Here is a 20,630-nt window from a genome sequence, read left to right as displayed (position 1 = left end):
ATCCTCTTGATGTTCAATACGTCTGAAGGCGAGGACAGTGACACCAGCGCTGATTGGGCGCCGGGCACCACGTGTCACAACACCGCAGGAAAGCCCTGGGACCGCGAGTGCTGACACCACTGAGATGCTGCCGGCACGAGAAGTGACTATAAGCTTTATTACTTTATCACTACCAAGCATGTAAATGAAGAAGAGGTTGTCCTAGTACTGAAAAACCCCTTTAACTGGGTAGAAAGGCAAAAAGAGCAATTGTAAGTACACAGTGCTATATAATATGATGATTGGAATATACTAAGAGGATAAAAATTTTGATGGGAAAAGGAGAAGGAGGAGAGGAGGAGGAGGGCTTCATTAATATGGCTATTGCAACCAGGCATTAGTTGTCACATTTCTGTGGCATGACATCACTGTGTGCATTATTCTTTTATGGTGACATCGCTTTTTGTATACTTTCTGTTCTGAAAGCTGTAATGACACTGATAAGATCACGCCTGAACTGTGGGACTACTGTTATATCACTGTGTGCATTATTCCTGTACTGTAACATCACTGTGTGCATCAGTGGCGTATCCAGGGGGAGGCAGCCGGGGCATTTGCCCCAAGCGCAGCCGACAAGGAGGCGCCAGCGGGCCACCTGATGTGGCGGTTCAAGGAGGAGGCTCCCCGTCAACGGAATTCTGCCGCCCCCACACTGAGATTCTTCCATTCTCTGAGCCGGCTGTCAAAGATGTACTAGCGTCTTCAGGCGCTAGTACCCTTGATCTATGCCCTGACCGCCGCTGGCACTTCCGCATCAGTGAAGCACCAGCAGCGTGATCAGGTCACATGATCACGCTGCTGACGTCACTCGCCAGCTCTTCACAGTCAGCCTTGCGGTTTGTGGTAAGTGCTCCAGCTCCAGATGGCTGGTAATGGAGGCTGGAGCTAAAGACACTGAAGGCTTAATGTTGGAAATTTAAGGGGCCTAGTAAGTACCCGGCTAGGAAGGGATGGTTGTGCTCAGCGGGGACGCTATTTGGCAGCAGACATCACACAAGGATAGGGAGAGAGCAGGGCAGGGAGAGTAAATTGACTGTGTGAGGACTGAAGCAAGGCCAGGGGGCTGGATGGGTGCAATGTCCTGATTTCTGCCCCCATAATGTGCTCAGATTTCTTCTGCCCCCCCTAATGTCCTGATTTCTGCCCCCATCCCCCCCCCCCCCATATGTTCCTCAGATTTCTCCACCACATGCAACTGCAGCGGGGAAGGGGGGAGGGGGCTGGGGGCAGAAATCAGGACATTATGGGGGCAGAAATCTGAGCACATTATGGGGGCAGAAATCAGGACATTATGGGGGCAGAAATCTGAGCACATTATGGGGGCAGAAATCAGGACATTATGGAGGCAGAAATCTGAGGACATTATAGGGGGCAGAAATCTGAGGACTGTACCTTGGCTTGGTCAAATAGAGTTTCAATAGAGTGAAGATTCAAATGGAAGGGGGGGAGGGGGAGGCGCCAAATTGATCCTTTGCCCCTGGTGCAGGAAAAGCTAGATACACATCTGGTGTGCATTATCCTTGTACTGCCTTCTCACTCTGTGTACTATCACTTTACTATGACATCATTGTGCACATTATTATTGTATTGAGACATCACTTTGTACAGTATCCCAATATTTTGACATCACTGTGTGCATTACGGTACATCTGTACTGTAACATAATTGGGTACATCATCCCTGTACTGTGACATCAGTGTGTACATCATCCCTGTACTGTGTAGTAGATTGTAAGCTTTTATGAGCACGGTCGTAATTATTATGCATTAATTATTGTATTATCTTTAACGTTGTTACTTATGACTTGTATATGAATTGTTGAATTGTAAATGTTGGCGCTATATAAATAAAGATTATTATTACTGTGACATCACTGTATATTTTATCCCTGTACTGTGACATCACTGTGTTTATTATCCCCGTATTGTGACATCATTTTGTGCATTATCCCTTCACTGTGACATCACTGTGTACATTATCTCCTTACTGTGACAACCCTCTGTACATCATCACTGTACTGTGACATCACTGGATATATCATCCCTCTATCATGACATCACTGTTTATTATTTTAATGCTGTGACATCACTATGTCCATTATCCCTCTACTATGACATGATTGTGCTTATTACCCTTGTACTGTGACATCACTGTTTACACCATCCCTGCAATGTGACATCATTGGGTACATCATCCCTGTACTATGACATCACTGGGTACATCATCCCGCTATCATGACATCACTGATATGAATGCTATGTCCATTATCCCTCTACTATGACATTATTATACTTATTAACCCTGTACTGTGACATCACTGTGTACATGTTCTCTGTACGGTGACACCACTGTCTACACTATCCCTGTATTGTTAAATCACTGTGTGCATTATCCATGTTCTGAGACATGGCCGTATACCTACTAGCTGCACTGTTACATCACTGTGCGCATTATTTCTGTACTGTAACATGACTGTGTACATCATCCCTGTACTGTGACATCACTTGTACATTTTCTCTGTGTTCTCTAACATCACTGTGCTTGTTGTGCCTGTACCGTGACAACACTGTTTTTGCCAGTACCTTTGTGCATTATCCCAGGTTTTGTGAGATTACTGTGCATAAGGCAAAGCAAAATAATCATAAACTTATTGTTCTGAACTTGTTGATGGACGTCATGCGATGTAGATCCCTATTTCAAGTTTGCTATGGGGTCCTACGGTAACTTTTTGACTGCTAATTGATTATATCCATGATGGGTAGATATATTGTTTAATAAATAATGTAAATTTAGGTATTCACTCTGAATTTTTATTTATAGTTCCACAGTCAGTGGTTTCATTCACATGCGCAGTTTTGTGCCTAAAAAAAGAAAAAACAAAAGAAAAAATAAACATAATAGAATATCAGTTGGATGGGGATCGAGCCCCCTGGGACTTGCATTAGTCCCCAAACCCAAAATGTAACCCCTAACAATAAATTAACCCCTTCCCGACCTTTGACGCCACGTAGGCGTCATGAAAGTCGGTGCCATTCCGACCCATGACGCCTATGCGGCGTCATGGAAAGATCGCGTCCCTGCAGATCGGGTGAAAGGGTTAACTCCCATTTCACCCGATCTGCAGGGACAGGGGGAGTGGTAGTTTAGCCCAGGGGGGGTGGCTTCACCCCTTCGTGGCTACGATCGCTCTGATTGGCTGTTGAAAGTGAAACTGCCAATCAGAGCGATTTGTAATATTTCACCCATTATAACGGGTGAAATATTACAATCCAGCCATGGCCGATGCTGAAATATCATCGGCCATGGCTGGAAATACTAGTGTGCCCCCACCCCACCCCTCCGATCGCCCCCCCAGCCCTCCGATCTGGCCGGTACACTGCTCCGGCTCCCCTCCGTCCAGTGCTCCGCTCCCCCCCGTGCTCTTGTCCGCTCCCCCCGTGCTCCAATCACCCCCCCATGCTCCAATCACCCCCCCTGCACTCCGATCCACCCCCCCCGGTGCTCCGTTCCACCCCCCCGTGCTCCATTCCAGCCCCCCCGTGCTCCGTTCCACCCCCCCGTGCTCCATTCCAGCCCCCCCGTGCTCCGTTCCACGCCCCCCGTGCTCCGTTCCACCCCTCCCGCACTCCGATTCCCCCCCCCGTGCTCCGATCCCCCCCCCCGTGGTCCCCCCCCACCCCATCATACTTACCGATCCAGCCGGGGTCCCGTCCGTCTTCTCCCTGGGCGCCGCCATCTTCCAAAATGGCGGGCGCATGCGCAGTGCGCCCGCCGAATCTGCCGGCCGGCAGATTCGTTCCAAAGTGCATTTTGATCACTGAGATATAATCTATCTCAGTGATCAAAATAAAAAAAATAATAAATGACCCCCCCCCTTTGTCACCCCCATAGGTAGGGACAATAAAAAAATAAAGAAATTTTTTTTTTCCACTAATGTTAGAATAGGGTTAGGGTTAGGGTTAGGGGTAGGGTTAGGGGTAGGGTTAGGGGTAGGGCTAGGGGTAGGGTTAGGGCTAGGGGTAGGGGTAGGGGTAGGGTTAGGGTTAGGGCTAGGGGTAGGGGTAGGGTTAGGGCTAGGGTTAGGGTTTCGGTATGTGCACACGTATTCTGGTCCTCTGCGGATTTTTCCGCTGCGGATTTGATAAATCCGCAGTGCTAAACCGCTGCGGATTTATGGCGGATTTACCGCGGTTTTTCTGCGCATTTCACTGCGGTTTTACAACTGCGATTTTCTATTTGAGCAGTTGTAAAACCGCTGTGGAATCCGCACAAAGAAGTGACATGCTGCGGAATGTAAACCGCTGCGTTTCCGTGCAGTTTTTCCGCAGCATGGGCACAGCGATTTTTGTTTCCCGTAGGTTTACAGTGAACTGTAAACTCATGGGAAACTGCTGCGGATCCGCAGCGTTTTCCGCAGCGTGTGCACATACCTTTAGAATTAGGCTATGTGCACACGGTGCGGATTTGGCTGCGGATTCGCAGCAGTGTTCCATCAGGTTTACAGTACCATGTAAACATATGGAAACCAAATCCGCTGTGCCCATGGTGCAGAAAATACCACGCGGAAACGCTGCGTTGTATTTTCCGCAGCATGTCAATTCTTTGTGCGGATTCCGCAGCGTTTTACACCTGTTCCTCAATAGGAATCCGCAGGTGAAATCCGCACAAAAAACACTGGAAATCCGCGGAAAATCCGCAGGTAAAACGCAGTGCCTTTTACCCGCGGATTTTTCAAAAATGGTGCGAAAATATCTCACACGAATCCGCAACGTGGGCACATAGCCTTAGGGTTAGGGTTGGAATTAGGGTTGTGGTTATGGTTAGGGGTGTGTTGGGGTTAGGGTTGTGGTTAGGGGTGTGTTGCGGTTAGGGTTGTGTTTAGGGTTATGGCTACAGTTGGGATTAGGGTTAGGGGTGTGTTGGGGTTAGTGTTGGAGGTAGAATTGAGGGGTTACCACTGTTTAGGCACATCAGGGGTCTCCAAACGCAACATGGCGCCACCATTGATTCCAGCCAATCTCGTATTCAAAAAGTCAAATGGTGCTCCCTCACTTCCGAGCCCTGACGTGTGCCCAAACAGTGGTTTACCCCCACATATGGGGTACCAGCATACTCAGGACAAACTGCGCAACAATTACTGGGGTCCAATTTCTCCTGTTACCCTTGTGAATCAAAAAAAATGCTTGCTAAAACATAATTTTTGAGGAAAGAAAAATGATTTTTTATTTTCACGGCTCTGCGTTGTAAACGTCTGTGAAGCACTTGGGGGTTCAAAGTGCTCACCACATATCTAGATAAGTTCCTTGGGGGGTCTAATTTCTAAAATGGGGTCACTTGTGGGGGTTTCTACTGTTTAGGCACACCAGGGGCTCTGCAAACGCAACGTGACACCCGCAGACCATTCCATCAAAGTCTGCATTTCAAAAGTCACTACTTCCCTTCTGAGCCCCGACGTGTGCCCAAACAGTGGTTTACCCCCACTCATGGGGTATCAGCGTACTCAGGAGAAACTGGACAACAACTTTTGGGGTCCAATTTCTCCTGTAACCCTTGGGAAAATAAAAAATTCTGGGCTAAATAATTATTTTTGAGGAAAGAAAACGTATTTATTATTTTCACGGCTCTGCATTATAAACTTCTATGAAGCACTTGGGGGTTCAAAGTGCTCACCACACATCTAGATAAGTTCCTTTCGGGGTCTAGTTTCCAAAATGGGGTCACTTGTGGGGGGTTTCTACTGTTTAGGCACATCAGGGGCTCTGCAAACGCAACGTGACGCCCGCAGAGCATTCCATCAAAGTCTGCATTTCAAAACGTCACTACTTCAATTCCAAGCCCCGGCATGTGCCCAAACAGTAGTTTACCCCCACATATGGGGTATCACCATACTCAGGAGAAACTGGACAACAAATATTGGGGTCAAACTTCTCCTGTTACCCTTGGGAAAATTAAAAAATTCTGGGCTAAATAATTATTTTTGAGGAAAGAAAACGTATTTATTATTTTCACGGCTCTGCATTATAAACTTCTATGAAGCGCTTGGGGGTTCAAAGTGCTCACCACACATCTAGATAAGTTCCTTTCGGGGTCTAGTTTCCAAAATGTGGTCACTTGTGGGGGGTTTCTACTGGTAAGCCACATCAGGGGCTCTGCAAACGCAACGTGATGCCCACAGAGCATTCCATCAAAGTCTGCATTTCAAAACGTCACTACTTCACTTCCGAGCCTCGGCATGTGCCCAAACAGTGGTTTACCCCCACATATGGGGTATCAGCGTACTCAAGAGAAACTGGACAACAACTTTTGGGGTCCAGTTTCTTCTGTAACCCTTGGGAAAATAAAAAATTGCAGGCTAAAAGATCATTTTTGAGAAAATAATTTTTTTTTTTTTTTCATGGCTCTGCGTTATAAACTTCTGTGAAGCACTTGGGGGTTCAAAGTCCTCACCACACATCTAGATTAGTTCCTTTGGGGGTCTAGTTTCCAAAATGGTGTCATTTCTGGGGGATCTCCAATGTTTAGGCACACAGGGGCTCTCCAAACGTGACATGGTGTCCGCTAATGATTGGAGCTAATTTTCCATTTAAAAAGCCAAATGGCGTGCCATCCCCTCCGAGCCCTGCCGTGCACCCAAACAGTGGTTTACCCCCACATATTGGGTATCTGCGTACTCAGGACAAACAGGACAACAATATTTGGGGTCCAATTTCTCCTATTATCCTTGGCAAAATAGGAAATTCCAGGCTAAAAAATCATTTTTGAGGAAAGAAAAATTATTTTTTATTTTCATGGCTCTGCGTTATAAACTTCTGTGAAGCACCTGGGGGTTTAAAGTGCTCAATATGCATCTAGATAAGTTACTTGGGGGGTCTAGTTTCCAAAATGGGGTCACTTGTGGGGGAGCTCCAATGTTTAGGCACACAGGGGCTCTCCAAACGCGACATGGTGTCCGCTAACAATTGGAGCTAATTTTCCATTCAAAAAGTCAAATGGCGCGCCTTCCCTTCCGAGCCCTGCCGAGTGCCCAAACAGTGGTTTACCCCCACATATGAGGTATCGACGTACTCGGGAGAAATTGCCCAACAAATTTTATGATCCATTTTACCCTACTGCCCATGTGAAAATGAAAAAATTGAGGCGAAAAGAATTTTTTTGTGAAAAAAAAGTACTTTTTCATTTTTACAGATCAATTTGTGAAGCACCTGAGGGTTTAAAGTGCTCACTAGGCATCTAAATAAGTTCCTTGGGGGGTCTAGTTTCCAAAATGGGGTCACTTGTGGGGGAGCGCCAATGTTTAGGCACACAGGAGCTCTTCAAACGCGACATGGTGTCCGCTAACGATGGAAATAATTTTTCATTCAAAAAGTCAAATGGCGCTCCTTCCCTTCCGAGCCTTACCATGTGCCCAAACAGTGGTTTACCCCCACATGTGAGGTATTGGTGTACTCAGGAGAAATGGCCCAACACATTTTAGGATCCATTTTATCCTGTTGCCCATGTGAAAATGAAAAAATTGAGGCTAAAAGAATTTTTTTGTGAAAAAAAAGTACTTTTTCATTTTTACGGATTAATTTGTGAAGCACCTGGGGGTTCAAAGTGCTCACTATGCATCTAGATAAGTTCCTTGGGGCGTCTAGTTTCCAAAATGGGGTCACGTGTGGGGGAGCTCCAATTTTTAGGCACACGGGGGCTCTCCAAACGTGACATGGTGTCCGCTAAAGAGTGGAGCCAATTTTTGATTCAAAAAGTCAAATGGCGCTCCTTCCCTTCCAAGCCCTGCCGTGCGCCCAAACAGTGGTTTACCCCCACATATGAGGTATCAGCGTACTCAGGACAAATTGGACAACAACTTTCGTGGTTCAGTTTCTCCTTTTACCATTGGGAAAATAAAAAAATTGTTGCTAAAAGATAATTTTTGTGACTAAAAAGTTAAATGTTCATTTTTTCTTTCCATGTTGCTTCTGCTGCTGTGAAGCACCTGAAGGGTTAATAAACTTCTTGAATGTGGTTTTGAGTACCTTGAGGGGTGCAGTTTTTAGAATGGTGTCACTTTTGGGTATTTTCAGCCATATAGACCCCTCAAACTGACTTCAAATGTGAGGTGGTCCCTAAAAAAAATGGTTTTGTAAATTTCGTTGTAAAAATGACAAATCGCTGGTCAAATTTTAACCCTTATAACTTCCTAACAAAAAAAAATTTTGTTTCCAAAATTGTGCTGATGTAAAGTAAACATGTGGGAAATGTTATTTATTAACTATTTTGTGTCACATATCTCTCTGGTTTAACAGAATAAAAATTCAAAATGTGAAAATTGCGAAATTTTCAAAATTTTCGCCAAATTTCCGTTTTTATCACAAATAAACGCAGAATTTATTTACCTAAATTTACCACTAACATGAAGCCCAATATGTCATGAAAAAACAATCTCAGAACCGCTAGGATCCGTTGAAGCGTTCCTGAGTTATTACCTCATAAAGGGACACTGGTCAGAATTGCAAAAAACGGCAAGGTCTTTAAGGTCAAAATAGGCTGGGTCATGAAGGGGTTAACAACCTACAGGTTGATAAAATAGATGCCTATAATATATTTTGTGTCGAATAATACTTTTACCTGGCAGGGTTAAAAAATGTTATTAAAAAAATGTCTTTGACTCTGTAGAACTGCTGTTAGAATAAAGATATAACGATGGGCTACTGGATGTGCCAGTAGTCTAAGCACATACTGTAGACAACTAAAGCCCATTAGACTAATGTCGACTGAACCCACCAATGAAGACGGTTTTCACCAACAGTCTAATGTGTATGGAGGCCAGGACAACTGATCGTCTGATCGAAGATGTCCATCGTGTATGTCTAATTTTGCACTGCCAAACGTATTCCTCTTCCAGAGATGAGGTGCTGCCAGACAAGTCTGACAACAGCTTTCTCAAACGGAGGAGAACTTGGATAAACGAGCAGTTCTGTCTATGTACAACCATCTTTTGAGGAGTTTGCAAAGAGCAACATAGATCTCAGCTTCTCAAAGATCAACATGCATGATTTGGAGAAAAAAATTACACAATTTGTTAAAAAATCGTACTCACCAGGTGTAAACAAGGCAACGGCTTTCAAGCAGGAGTACTCCGCGGAGTCAACATGAAGTGCCTTCAACTTTTCCACCTGTTCTTGAAAGACTCGGATATGGTCCATGAAAGCCACGACTCTGTCAGCAGACATGGGAGATGCGTGGAGGCCGGCTGCTGCCAGTAACGGTGCCACATGAAGAGGCATGGAGCACTGAGCAGCATTGAGGACGAAGAGCTCACTCCATGTCATGCGAAGGAGAGCAACTTGGTCTGAGAGCTGGAAGTCAGGGAAGAAAGGAATGTTCTTGGCCCACTCAATGGCACTGAAGAGCAAACGGGCGGCCAATTCACAGATGTTCTCAATTCCCATGATATTGTTGGGCTGGAGGCACTGGGCACCATATCGAGAAGTTGGGTATGGTTCTGCTCGGAGAAGCAAGGAGATGAATCCTGTTAAGTAAGAGTGACCATTGTAGGGATCCACGTTGTTCAGAGCATATTGGCCAGGGCTGGTCTGGGGGTGCGACATTCGTCCACGCTGGACTGCTACAAAGAAAAAATAAGTTGCGGATCACTATTCAAGTTCTGAGAGACCCATCAGTGAATTTGTGAGCAACAGAGCAAAAAAGTTATACATCTTAAGAATGTAAATCTTAATTTCTAAGTTCTGATCGTAATCCACAACCCTCTTTGATGTTGCATTTCATTCACCGGTGAAAGTTTAACCCTAGCTAAATTTCACTATGGAACAGAAAGGGCACATTTCATAACTGCCCTGTGAACTCAACATTTTTATAAAAGATCTTTACTAAGTACTTGAAATACAAACTAAAAAATATTTACGTGAACCACAAAGGCCATCAAAACGTGTAATGGGAAACCAAATCTACCTTCCTCAAGTTATCTAAAAAAGGGAAATCATGGTGTAACAGCTGAAAAAATTAAAGAACTTAAAAATAGTAAAAACAAATTGATATTTCTACTTTGATAATGGCCAAATTGGACTTGAAAGAAGAAGACATAAGAAGTATTTTAATGTTTACTGGTCATATATCCAGAGGGGATTGCTCTTTAAAACCACTAGAGGGAGTCACATCATATGCGAAACAAATTAATATGTATAAAATATATAAAAAACACAAAAATAATTATAACATCGTAGAATTAATTAAATAAAAGATCTAATAATGTTTCACCTGCATTAAATTTCTCAAAATTATACAAAAATATTAGAAATAAATATATATAATGCCAAGAAGGGTCATAGTGATGTCACAAAAATGCAAAAACACAAAAGATAAAAAAAATAACAATAAGCGTTGAAATAACACTAACATATTCTGACAAATAGACAGAAATAATGAAAAGAAATATATAATACCAACAAACAAAAAAATCATTGTTACCCTTTAAAAATCTTTTTAAAAATTATAATACATATTCTAATACTTATTAAATATTTAATATATTTTTCAACTATATATACATTTTAGGCCCTTTTCCTAAATTCCTAAATTATTTTTCATTATTATTTTGGTAATGTAATATTTTATGGTTGTAAAAAAAACTGGTTTGTAAGTGTTTGTAAGCTGTAGGCCATAAGATAAGAAGCTGACCTGTGATAATACTGGCCTATAAAGATTACCGTACTTACAGTCATTTAAACATAAAGATAAAAATCACTACAGGTAAAAAAAAATGTTTGATGTAGAAATATGTAGGTTTCCATTTCTTTAGATCTTTAGTGTTTGAAATCCGGCACAATTGCCTTTTCTTGTCAAAAGCCAAGTCCACGCAAGGCGATAATGCTACCTTTTGCTTTCGTGATTTTGGCTTTACATTCTATATGGGCAAAAAAAATGTACATGAGAAAAAGAAACACAGAAAGTGAAAAAAATTACAGAAATAACAAAAGACAGAGACAACTAAAACCCTACACATACTACGTGAAATTCCCTTTTGGAAAATAATTAGGTTAATATGATGGCAAGGACATCTAAACTTCCTTGCCCCTTTTTTTCCTTAGCCTCAAGTCAGTTTGGTCTTGAGAGCCCAGGTAGGTGTTTGCCATATTACTCTCTTCATGGTCATGTCTGGGTCATCAGTAACCCTCTCAACGGCCAAGTTGAGTCTCGAAATGCTCTTTCATTTGGCAGTGACTTGTGTCTCTCTAGCAGGAGAAGTTCATCATCCAATATTATCAAGACATACTACTCTATCTGGGGTGAATAGGGTCTTATTTTGAGCTTTGTATACCCCCCCCTAAAAAAAAATACTTTTTTTTAGTGCTGGGCTAAACCATTACTATAATGGCCGCTTGGCTTTAAGTGCAGTAGCCACATCTGCTCAACCATTTAATTACAGAGGAGAATTGATCATAATTATACAACGTGTCATAACAGGAGAGGTGACTCGAAGAAAAATCACCAGAGTCACCATAAAATTATTGGTAATTAACTCATTCAGTTTACAGCTCACTGTTCAGTTCAAACGCCCGTTTTTTTATGTGCAGTTTTTTTCCTGGTGGGGGAGTTTGTCTTAATATTATAACACCCCCTCCACCTCTCCTCTCATGTTATGCAGAAAATATATGTCCTGAATCCACCACTATGGCCTGTCTCTGTGTATGAGGAATATTAGTGGAGTCATGAGGTTCACAAATCAAAGAAGACTCCTAGAAAAATGTCTCCAGAATTTTTGTATTTATTTATTTTACCCAATGATGTAAAGGTATATTTATGGGTTGTGGCATGAATAAGTTGCAATGCTAAAGAGCCCCACATACAAAGCTGCCTACACGGTAAAGAGGAGAGTAAATCGCTGCCCATGAGGTATGACAAATGGATCCATAAGAAAGTGACAATTTTTACCAAACATAGCTCCACTCTTGTGTGTGCGCTATGACTGGTAACACAATTCACATCACTGGCAATAGCAATCATAGACAATTATGGTCAGGAAAACTTAGTCAATCTATTGGATACCAGGAATCAAGAAAACAAAAAAAACCTTCCTTTTTTGGAAGACACATATCTAAATCTATAAGATTTAGGATGAGGTCTAGAACTAGATGGCCGCCAATTAATCACTTTGTTTTAATGAATAAATATGCATAGAAAACTGGACCTTTGCCCTGCTGAAGAAAAAATAACTAGGTCATTAGCATGATTCCCCTTCCTAACTCTAACCCTAACCTTACCACTAACTCTAACCCTGTTGTGAATTCTGTGGCTGAGTTCACTTCTGTGGTCACAAGTGGTATTGCAGTCTCTGGGCTTCCTCCCTCAGGTGTTTTGGTGAGCTCGTTGGCTGCCTTGCTATTTAGCTCCACCTGAGTCTGTCTTCCTTGCTCCTTGTCAATGTTCCAGTGTTGGATCTGAGCTACTGCATCTTTCCTTGGGCCTGCTGCTCTGCTAGATAAGTGCTTCTAGTTTGTTTTCTGTTTTTTCTGTCCAGCTTGCTATTATCTTTTGCTGGAAGCTCTGAGAAGCAAAGGGGTGCACCGCCGTGCTGTTAGTTCGGCACGGTGGGTCTTTTTGCCCCTTTGCGTGGTTTTCGTTTTAGGGTTTTTTGTAGACTGCATAGTTCTCTTTGCTATCCTCGCTCTGTCTAGAATATCGGGCCTCACTTTGCTGAATCTATTTCATTCCTACGTTTGTCTTTTCATCTTGCTAACAGTCATTATATGTGGGGGGCTGCCTATTCCTTTGGGGTATTTCTCTGAGGTAAGTCAGGCTTGTATTTCTATCTTCAGGCTAGTCAGCTCCTCAGGCAGTGCCGAGTTGCATAGGTAGTTGATAGGCGCAATCCACTGCTGCTTATAGTTGTGTGAGGATAGATCAGGTACTGCAGTCTACAGAGATTCCACGTCTCAGAGCTCGTCCTATTGTTTTTGGTTATTGCCAGATCTCTGTATGTGCGCTGATTACTGCACGCTGTGTTGCCTGATTGCCAGCCATAACAGTACAAGGAGCCCTTCAATGATTTCCAATAGAGGGAAAAAAGAAATCCTGACATCATTTTTTTTTCTTAGCTCTGTCTTCAGTCTTTTTTTTCCCCTAGACATTAGAGTGCTTCAGGACACAGCTGTGGACATGGATATTCAGGCTCTGTGCTCCTCAATGGATAATCTCGTTGTAAATGTACAAAAGATTCAAGATACTATTGATCAGAAATCGATGCTAGAACCAAGAATTCCGATTCCTGATTTGTTTTTTGGTGACAGAACTAAGTTCCTGAGCTTCAGAAATAATTGTAAGCTATTTTTGGCCTTGAAACCTCATTCTTCTGGTAATCCTATTCAACAGGTTTTGATTATTATTTCTTTTTTGCGCGGCGACCCACAGGACTGGGCGTTTTCTCTTGCACCAGGAGATTCTGCATTGAGTAATGTTGATGCATTTTTCCAGGCGCTGGGATTGCTTTACGATGAGCCTAATTCAGTGGATCAAGCTGAGAAAAATCTGCTGGCTTTATGCCAGGGTCAGGATGATGTAGAAGTATATTGTCAGAAATTTAGGAAATGGTCAGTACTCACTCTGTGGAATGAATCTGCACTAGCGGCTTTGTTCAGAAAGGGTCTCTCTGAAGCTCTTAAGGATGTAATGGTGGGATTTCCTATGCCTGCTGGTTTGAATGAGTCTATGTCCTTGGCCATTCAGATCGGTCGTCGCTTGCGCGAGCGTAAATCTGTGCACCATCTGGCGGTATTGTCTGAGAGTAAGCCTGAGCCTATGCAGTGCGACAGGACTATGACTAAAGTAGAACGGCACGAACACAGACGTCTGAACAGACTGTGTTTCTATTGTGGTGATTCTACTCATGCTATTTCTAATTGTCCTAAACGCACTAGGCGGTTCGATAGCTCTGCCGTTATTGGTACTGTACAGTCCAAATTCCTTTTGTCTATTACCTTAATGTGCTCTTTGTCATCATATTCTGTCATGGCGTTTGTGGATTCAGGCGCTGCCCTGAATCTGATGGATTTGGATTATGCTAAACGTTGTGGATTTTTCTTGGAGCCTTTGCGGTGTCCTATTCCGTTGAGAGGAATTGATGCTACACCTTTGGCCAAGAATAAGCCTCAGTACTGGGCCCAGCTGACCATGTGCATGGCTCCTGCACATCAGGAAGTTATTCGCTTTTTGGTACTGCATAATTTGCATGATGTGGTCGTGTTGGGGTTGCCATGGCTACAAACCCATAATCCAGTATTGGATTGGAACTCTATGTCGGTAACCAGCTGGGGTTGTCAGGGAGTACATGGTGATGTTCCATTTTTGTCTATTTCGTCATCCATTCCTTCTGACATCCCAGAGTTCTTGTCGGACTTTCAGGATGTATTTGAAGAGTCCAAGTCTGATGCCCTACCTCCGCATAGGAATTGTGATTGTGCTATCGATTTAATTCCTGGTAGTAAATTCCCTAAGGGTCGTTTATTTAATTTGTCCGTACCTGAACACACCGCTATGCGCAGTTATGTGAAGGAGTCCCTGGAGAAGGGACATATTCGCCCATCGTCGTCACCATTGGGAGCAGGGTTCTTTTTTGTAGCCAAGAAGGATGGTTCGCTATGACCGTGTATTGATTACCGCCTTCTTAATAAGATCACTGTTAAGTTTCAGTATCCCTTGCCATTGATTTCTGACTTGTTTGCTCGGATTAAGGGGGCTAGTTGGTTTACTAAGATTGATCTTCGTGGTGCGTATAATCTGGTGAGAATCAGGCAGGGAGATGAATGGAAAACGGCATTTAATACGCCCGAGGGTCATTTTGAGTATCTGGTGATGCCGTTCGGACTTGCCAATGCTCCATCTGTTTTTCAGTCTTTTATGCATGACATTTTCCGTGAGTATCTGGATAAATTCTTGATTGTTTACTTGGATGACATTTTGATCTTCTCAGATGATTGGGAGTCTCATGTGAAGCAAGTCAGAATGGTTTTCCAGGTACTGCGTGCTAATTCCTTGTTCGTGAAGGGATCAAAGTGTCTCTTCGGTGTGCAGAAAGTTTCATTTTTGGGGTTCATCTTTTCCCCTTCTACTATCGAGATGGATCCGGTTAAGGTTCAGGCCATCCAGGATTGGACTCAGCCGACATCTCTAAAAAGTTTGCAGAAATTCCTGGGCTTTGCTAATTTTTATCGTCGCTTCATCTGTAATATTTCTAGCATTGCCAGACCATTGACCGATTTGACCAAGAAGGGTGCTGATTTGGTTAATTGGTCTTCTGCTGCCGTGGAAGCTTTTCAGGAGTTGAAGCGTCGTTTTTGCTGTGCCCCTGTGTTGTGTCAACCTGATGTTTCTCTTCCGTTCCAGGTCGAGGTTGATGCTTCTGAGATTGGTGCAGGGGCGGTTTTGTCACAGAGAGGTTCTGGTTGCTCAGTGTTCAAACCATGTGCTTTCTTTTCCAGGAAATTTTCTGCTGCTGAGCGTAATTATGATGTGGGCAACCGAGAGTTGCTGGCCATGAAGTGGGCATTCGAGGAGTGGCGTCATTGGCTTGAGGGTGCTAAGCATCGCGTGGTGGTTTTGACTGATCATAAGAACCTTACTTATCTTGAGTCTGCCAAGCGCTTGAATCCTAGACAGGCCCGTTGGTCGTTATTTTTTGCTCGTTTTGATTTTGTGATTTCATACCTTCCGGGCTCTAAAAATGTGAAGGCGGATGCTCTGTCTAGGAGTTTTGTGCCCGACTCTCCGGGGTTATCTGAGCCGGCGAGTATCCTCAAGGAAGGAGTCATTGTGTCTGCCATCTCCCCTGATTTGCGGAGAGTGTTGCAGAAATTTCAGGCTAATAAACCTGATCGTTGTCCGGCCGAGAAACTGTTCGTCCCTGATAGGTGGACTAGTAAAGTTATCTCTGAACTTCATTGTTCGGTGCTGGCCGGTCATCCAGGAATCTTTGGTACCAGGGAGTTGGTTGCTAGATCCTTCTGGTGGCCATCTCTGTCACGGGATGTGCGTGCTTTTGTGCAGTCCTGTGGAATTTGTGCTAGGGCTAAGCCCTGCTTTTCACGTGCCAGTGGGTTGCTTTTGCCCTTGCCGGTCCCGAAGAGGCCTTGGACACATATTTCGATGGATTTCATTTCTGACCTTCCCGTTTCTCAAAAAATGTCGGTCATTTGGGTGGTCTGTGATCGCTTTTCTAAAATGGTCCATCTGGTGCCCTTGGTTAAATTGCCTTCCTCCTCTGATTTGGTGCCTTTGTTCTTCCAGCATGTGGTTCGTTTACATGGCATTCCTGAGAATATTGTTTCTGACAGAGGTTCCCAGTTTGTCTCGAGGTTCTGGCGAGCCTTTTGTGGTAGGATGGGCATTGACCTATCTTTTTCCTCGGCCTTCCATCCTCAGACTAATGGCCAGACCGAACGAACCAATCAGACCTTGGAAACATATCTGAGATGTTTTGTTTCCGCTGACCAGGATGATTGGGTGTCATTTTTGCCGTTGGCTGAGTTCGCCCTTAATAATCGGGCCAGCTCGGCTACCTTGGTCTCTCCATTTTTCTGCAATTCTGGGTTCCATCCTCGTTTCTCTTCAGGACAGGTTGAGTCTTCGGACTGTCCTGGTGTGGATTATGTGGTGGACAGGTTGCAGCAGATCTGGACTCAGGTAGTGGACAATTTGACCTTGTCCCAGGAGAAGGCTCAGCTTTTCGCTAATCGCAGACGCCGTGTGGGACCCCGACTTCGTGTTGGGGATCTGGTTTGGTTATCTTCTCGTCATATACCTATGAAGGTTTCCTCTCCTAAATTTAAACCTCGTTTTATTGGTCCGTATAGGATTTCTGAGATTCTCAATCCGGTGTCTTTTCGTCTGACCCTCCCAGACTCCTTTTCCATACATAATGTATTCCATAGGTCGTTGTTGAGGAGATACGTGGCACCTATGGTTCCATCTGTGGAGCCTCCTGCCCCTGTTTTGGTGGAGGGGGAATTGGAGTATATTGTGGAGAAGATTTTGGATTCTCGTGTCTCTAGACGGAAACTCCAGTATCTGGTCAAATGGAAGGGTTATGCTCAGGAAGATAATTCCTGGGTTTTTGCCTCTGATGTCCATGCCCCAGATCTTGTTCGTGCCTTTCATGTGGCTCATCCTGGTCGGCCTGGGGGTTCTGGTGAGGGTTCGGTGACCCCTCCTCAAGGGGGGGGTACTGTTGTGAATTCTGTGGCTGAGTTCACTTCTGTGGTCACAAGTGGTATTGCAGTCTCTGGGCTTCCTCCCTCAGGTGTTTTGGTGAGCTCGTTGGCTGCCTTGCTATTTAGCTCCACCTGAGTCTGTCTTCCTTGCTCCTTGTCAATGTTCCAGTGTTGGATCTGAGCTACTGCATCTTTCCTTGGGCCTGCTGCTCTGCTAGATAAGTGCTTCTAGTTTGTTTTCTGTTTTTTCTGTCCAGCTTGCTATTATCTTTTGCTGGAAGCTCTGAGAAGCAAAGGGGTGCACCGCCGTGCTGTTAGTTCGGCACGGTGGGTCTTTTTGCCCCTTTGCGTGGTTTTCGTTTTAGGGTTTTTTGTAGACTGCATAGTTCTCTTTGCTATCCTCGCTCTGTCTAGAATATCGGGCCTCACTTTGCTGAATCTATTTCATTCCTACGTTTGTCTTTTCATCTTGCTAACAGTCATTATATGTGGGGGGCTGCCTATTCCTTTGGGGTATTTCTCTGAGGTAAGTCAGGCTTGTATTTCTATCTTCAGGCTAGTCAGCTCCTCAGGCAGTGCCGAGTTGCATAGGTAGTTGATAGGCGCAATCCACTGCTGCTTACAGTTGTGTGAGGATAGATCAGGTACTGCAGTCTACAGAGATTCCACGTCTCAGAGCTCGTCCTATTGTTTTTGGTTATTGCCAGATCTCTGTATGTGCGCTGATTACTGCACGCTGTGTTGCCGGATTGCCAGCCATAACATAACCCTAACACTAACTCTTGCTCTACTCTTAACTCTAACTCTAACACTAACTCTCTACTCTTAACTCTAACCTTAACATTAACTCTTTCTCTGGCATTAATTCTATCCCTAACTCTAACCCTAACTCTTTCTCTAACCTTAATTTTAACTCTAACCCCAACTCTCTCACTGGCATTACTTCAAACACTAAGTATAGTCCTCTTTCTCTACCCTTAATTCTAACCCTGACTCTAACCCTAACGCTTTCTGTTACCTAATTCTAAGCCTAACTCTTTCTCCACTCTTAATTTTAACCCTAACCCTAACTCTTTGTCTACACTTAATTCTAACCCTAACTCTTTTTCTTACCTTAGTTATAACCCAAACAATTTCTCTAATATTAATTCTAACCGTAACTCTTTCGCTAGCCTTAATTTTAACCCTAGCTCCTTTTCTACCCTTAATTCTAACCCCAACTTTTTCTCTACCCTTTATTCTACCCCTAACTATAACCCAGCTCTTTCTCTACCCTTAATTCTAATCTTAACTCTAAGCCTAACTCTTTCTCTTACCTTAATTCCAACCTGAATAATTTATCTAACATTAATTCTAGCCATAACTCTTTCACCAAACCAGAATATTTTGTAATCTGGCAGTGAACAAATCCTTTTGATAGCCAAGTACAGAGTGGCTTTTTAGTATTGCATAGAATCTTGTTTCTGCGACAAGAAAATTAGACTGCCAGCTCCTGTGTGGCAGGAATAAGTGAATGATCCATGTAACACAGCATAATATGCCAGTATTATATGGATAATGGTAGTAATAATCACTCGTGTCACCCACAGTATATAAAAGCCAGGTTTTTCCTCTCTAGAAGCTTATTTTCAGTGCAAATTAGGCCCTTCCTCTGATATAAAATGGTAATTTTCCACAAAGGTCAGCTGACCTGAATATATTAGACACTCACTGAGCTGATGAGATGTTGGCAAATGGTCTAATGGTTTAACCTATTACCTGCTATGCTTCGGTGGAAGAGAATTAGCTACTGACAGAAGCGTTAATAGAAGATGATCCAATCTCAAATGTTTTTAAATCTGTTTACAGATTTTGAGAAAACTAAGTTAATGCAAAATGATTTTTTTTGTTCGGTCAAATGGTTACATGTAAGCTCATTTTTATGAGGGCATTGTTGCATTAGCAGTGTTATTTTCCCATGGGATAAACCTACCACACCCAGAAGATGTATGGCTGGACCAAAACCGGCTCATAATTAATGACATTTTAAAGAGTTCTATTGTTATTTTGTAAACCACGAGCTGATATGGGAAACTCAGATTCTCACAAGATTATCCTGATTTTTATAGAGGTAAGGTCATATCAGGTCCTTTCTCCTCTGAACAGCTAATTAGATGTAATACCTGAAGGTTTCTCTTTGTATAAACGACAGTCAAAAGTTTATGGGGGCCTCCTGACTAAGGAGATAAGGATCCCACATGTCTGATTTTGGACTGTTGATGCTTTAATTCTCGGTGAAATAAGCCTCTCATAGAGGACAAAGGAGTGTTCCGCAGAGCGAGCCCTCCTATGTATAGAGGAGAGAGCTCCCGGTGACTACCTCTTGAAGCTCATCAAGAGAATGCCAAGAGTGTGCAAAGCAGTCATCAAAGCAAAAGGGGGCCTAGAATATAAGACATATTTTCAGTTGTTTCACACTTTTTTGTTAAGTATATAATTCCACATGTGTTAATTCATAGTTTTGATGCCTTCAGTGTGAATGTACAATTTTATAGCCATGAAAATACAGAAAAATCTTTAAATAAGAAGATGTGTCCAAACATTTGGTCTGTACAGTATATCAAATTAAAAATACTCCAAAATAGCAAAATGATAGGATATACTATATACCAGTGAGTGAATATACTGTATCTAGGTAGCCAAAGCTGTTAAGCGGATAACCTGCAATATCAGCTATCCCGACATAGAACATACATTAAATTGGTTCAGAAGCAGAAAATAATATCAATGTCTCCTATTTTTGCATGACCATTGGATAATACACATATAAGCAGCAATGTAAACAAGAAAAATATGATTCTGGATCAAGAAAGATAAAATATTCTAGGTCATATCACAATAAGGCCTATGCAACCCTAGGCTATCCACTAATCCCTGCCTAGCAGAGTAGGTTGACACCCAAGGGTGACATAGTATATCCACTCACTGTAAAAAGGAGCTTTTCTGTTTTGGTGTATTTTAAACTTGATATAAATAAAAATAGTTTTTAAGGGTCTTAAGAGATCGGAACACCATAGGTTTGGTTGGTCATTGACTAGGTTAAAAAAAGCTTTAAAGCTGGGTTCAAATGGCCATATTTTATGGTCCATTTACAGACAACAATACCCATGCCAACCTTGGGTCGACAGACCTAAACTCATAGCCTCATATACGCTTATGATGCTGTAAGTTTAGACATAATGGTTTATATATGTACTGTTAAATATAGTCACCTAAACCTGAAACCTGGCCTAAGTGGCCCCAAACACAATAGATAAGATGTCAGCCGATCGTTCGGCCGATCGTTTCGTCTGATAGCTCTCTCCTGACACCTCAATGCATAAATTGTTTTTAAGGGTCATATATTTA

General features: G+C 43.1%; 1 protein-coding gene across 2 annotated transcripts in view; it reads right to left on the bottom strand.

Moving 5' to 3' along the window:
- LOC138638954 (nuclear receptor subfamily 2 group F member 5-like) overlaps positions 1-20,630 on the bottom strand; it is a 38,441-nt gene that overhangs the window by 6,487 nt on the left and 11,324 nt on the right. The window contains exon 3 of one of the 2 annotated variants that reach the window (XM_069728723.1): positions 9,122-9,646. In XM_069728723.1, the coding sequence (XP_069584824.1) occupies positions 9,122-9,646 (525 nt within the window). Of the gene's footprint in view, positions 1-9,121; positions 9,650-20,630 lie in introns of both variants that reach the window. The other variant, XM_069728721.1, reaches the window with a different exon arrangement.

The sequence above is a fragment of the Ranitomeya imitator genome, chromosome 1 (genome assembly GCF_032444005.1).
Source record: "Ranitomeya imitator isolate aRanImi1 chromosome 1, aRanImi1.pri, whole genome shotgun sequence".
In the NCBI taxonomy this organism is placed as follows: Eukaryota; Metazoa; Chordata; class Amphibia; order Anura; family Dendrobatidae; genus Ranitomeya; species Ranitomeya imitator.
This window is presented reverse-complemented; position numbering and strand designations above follow the sequence as displayed.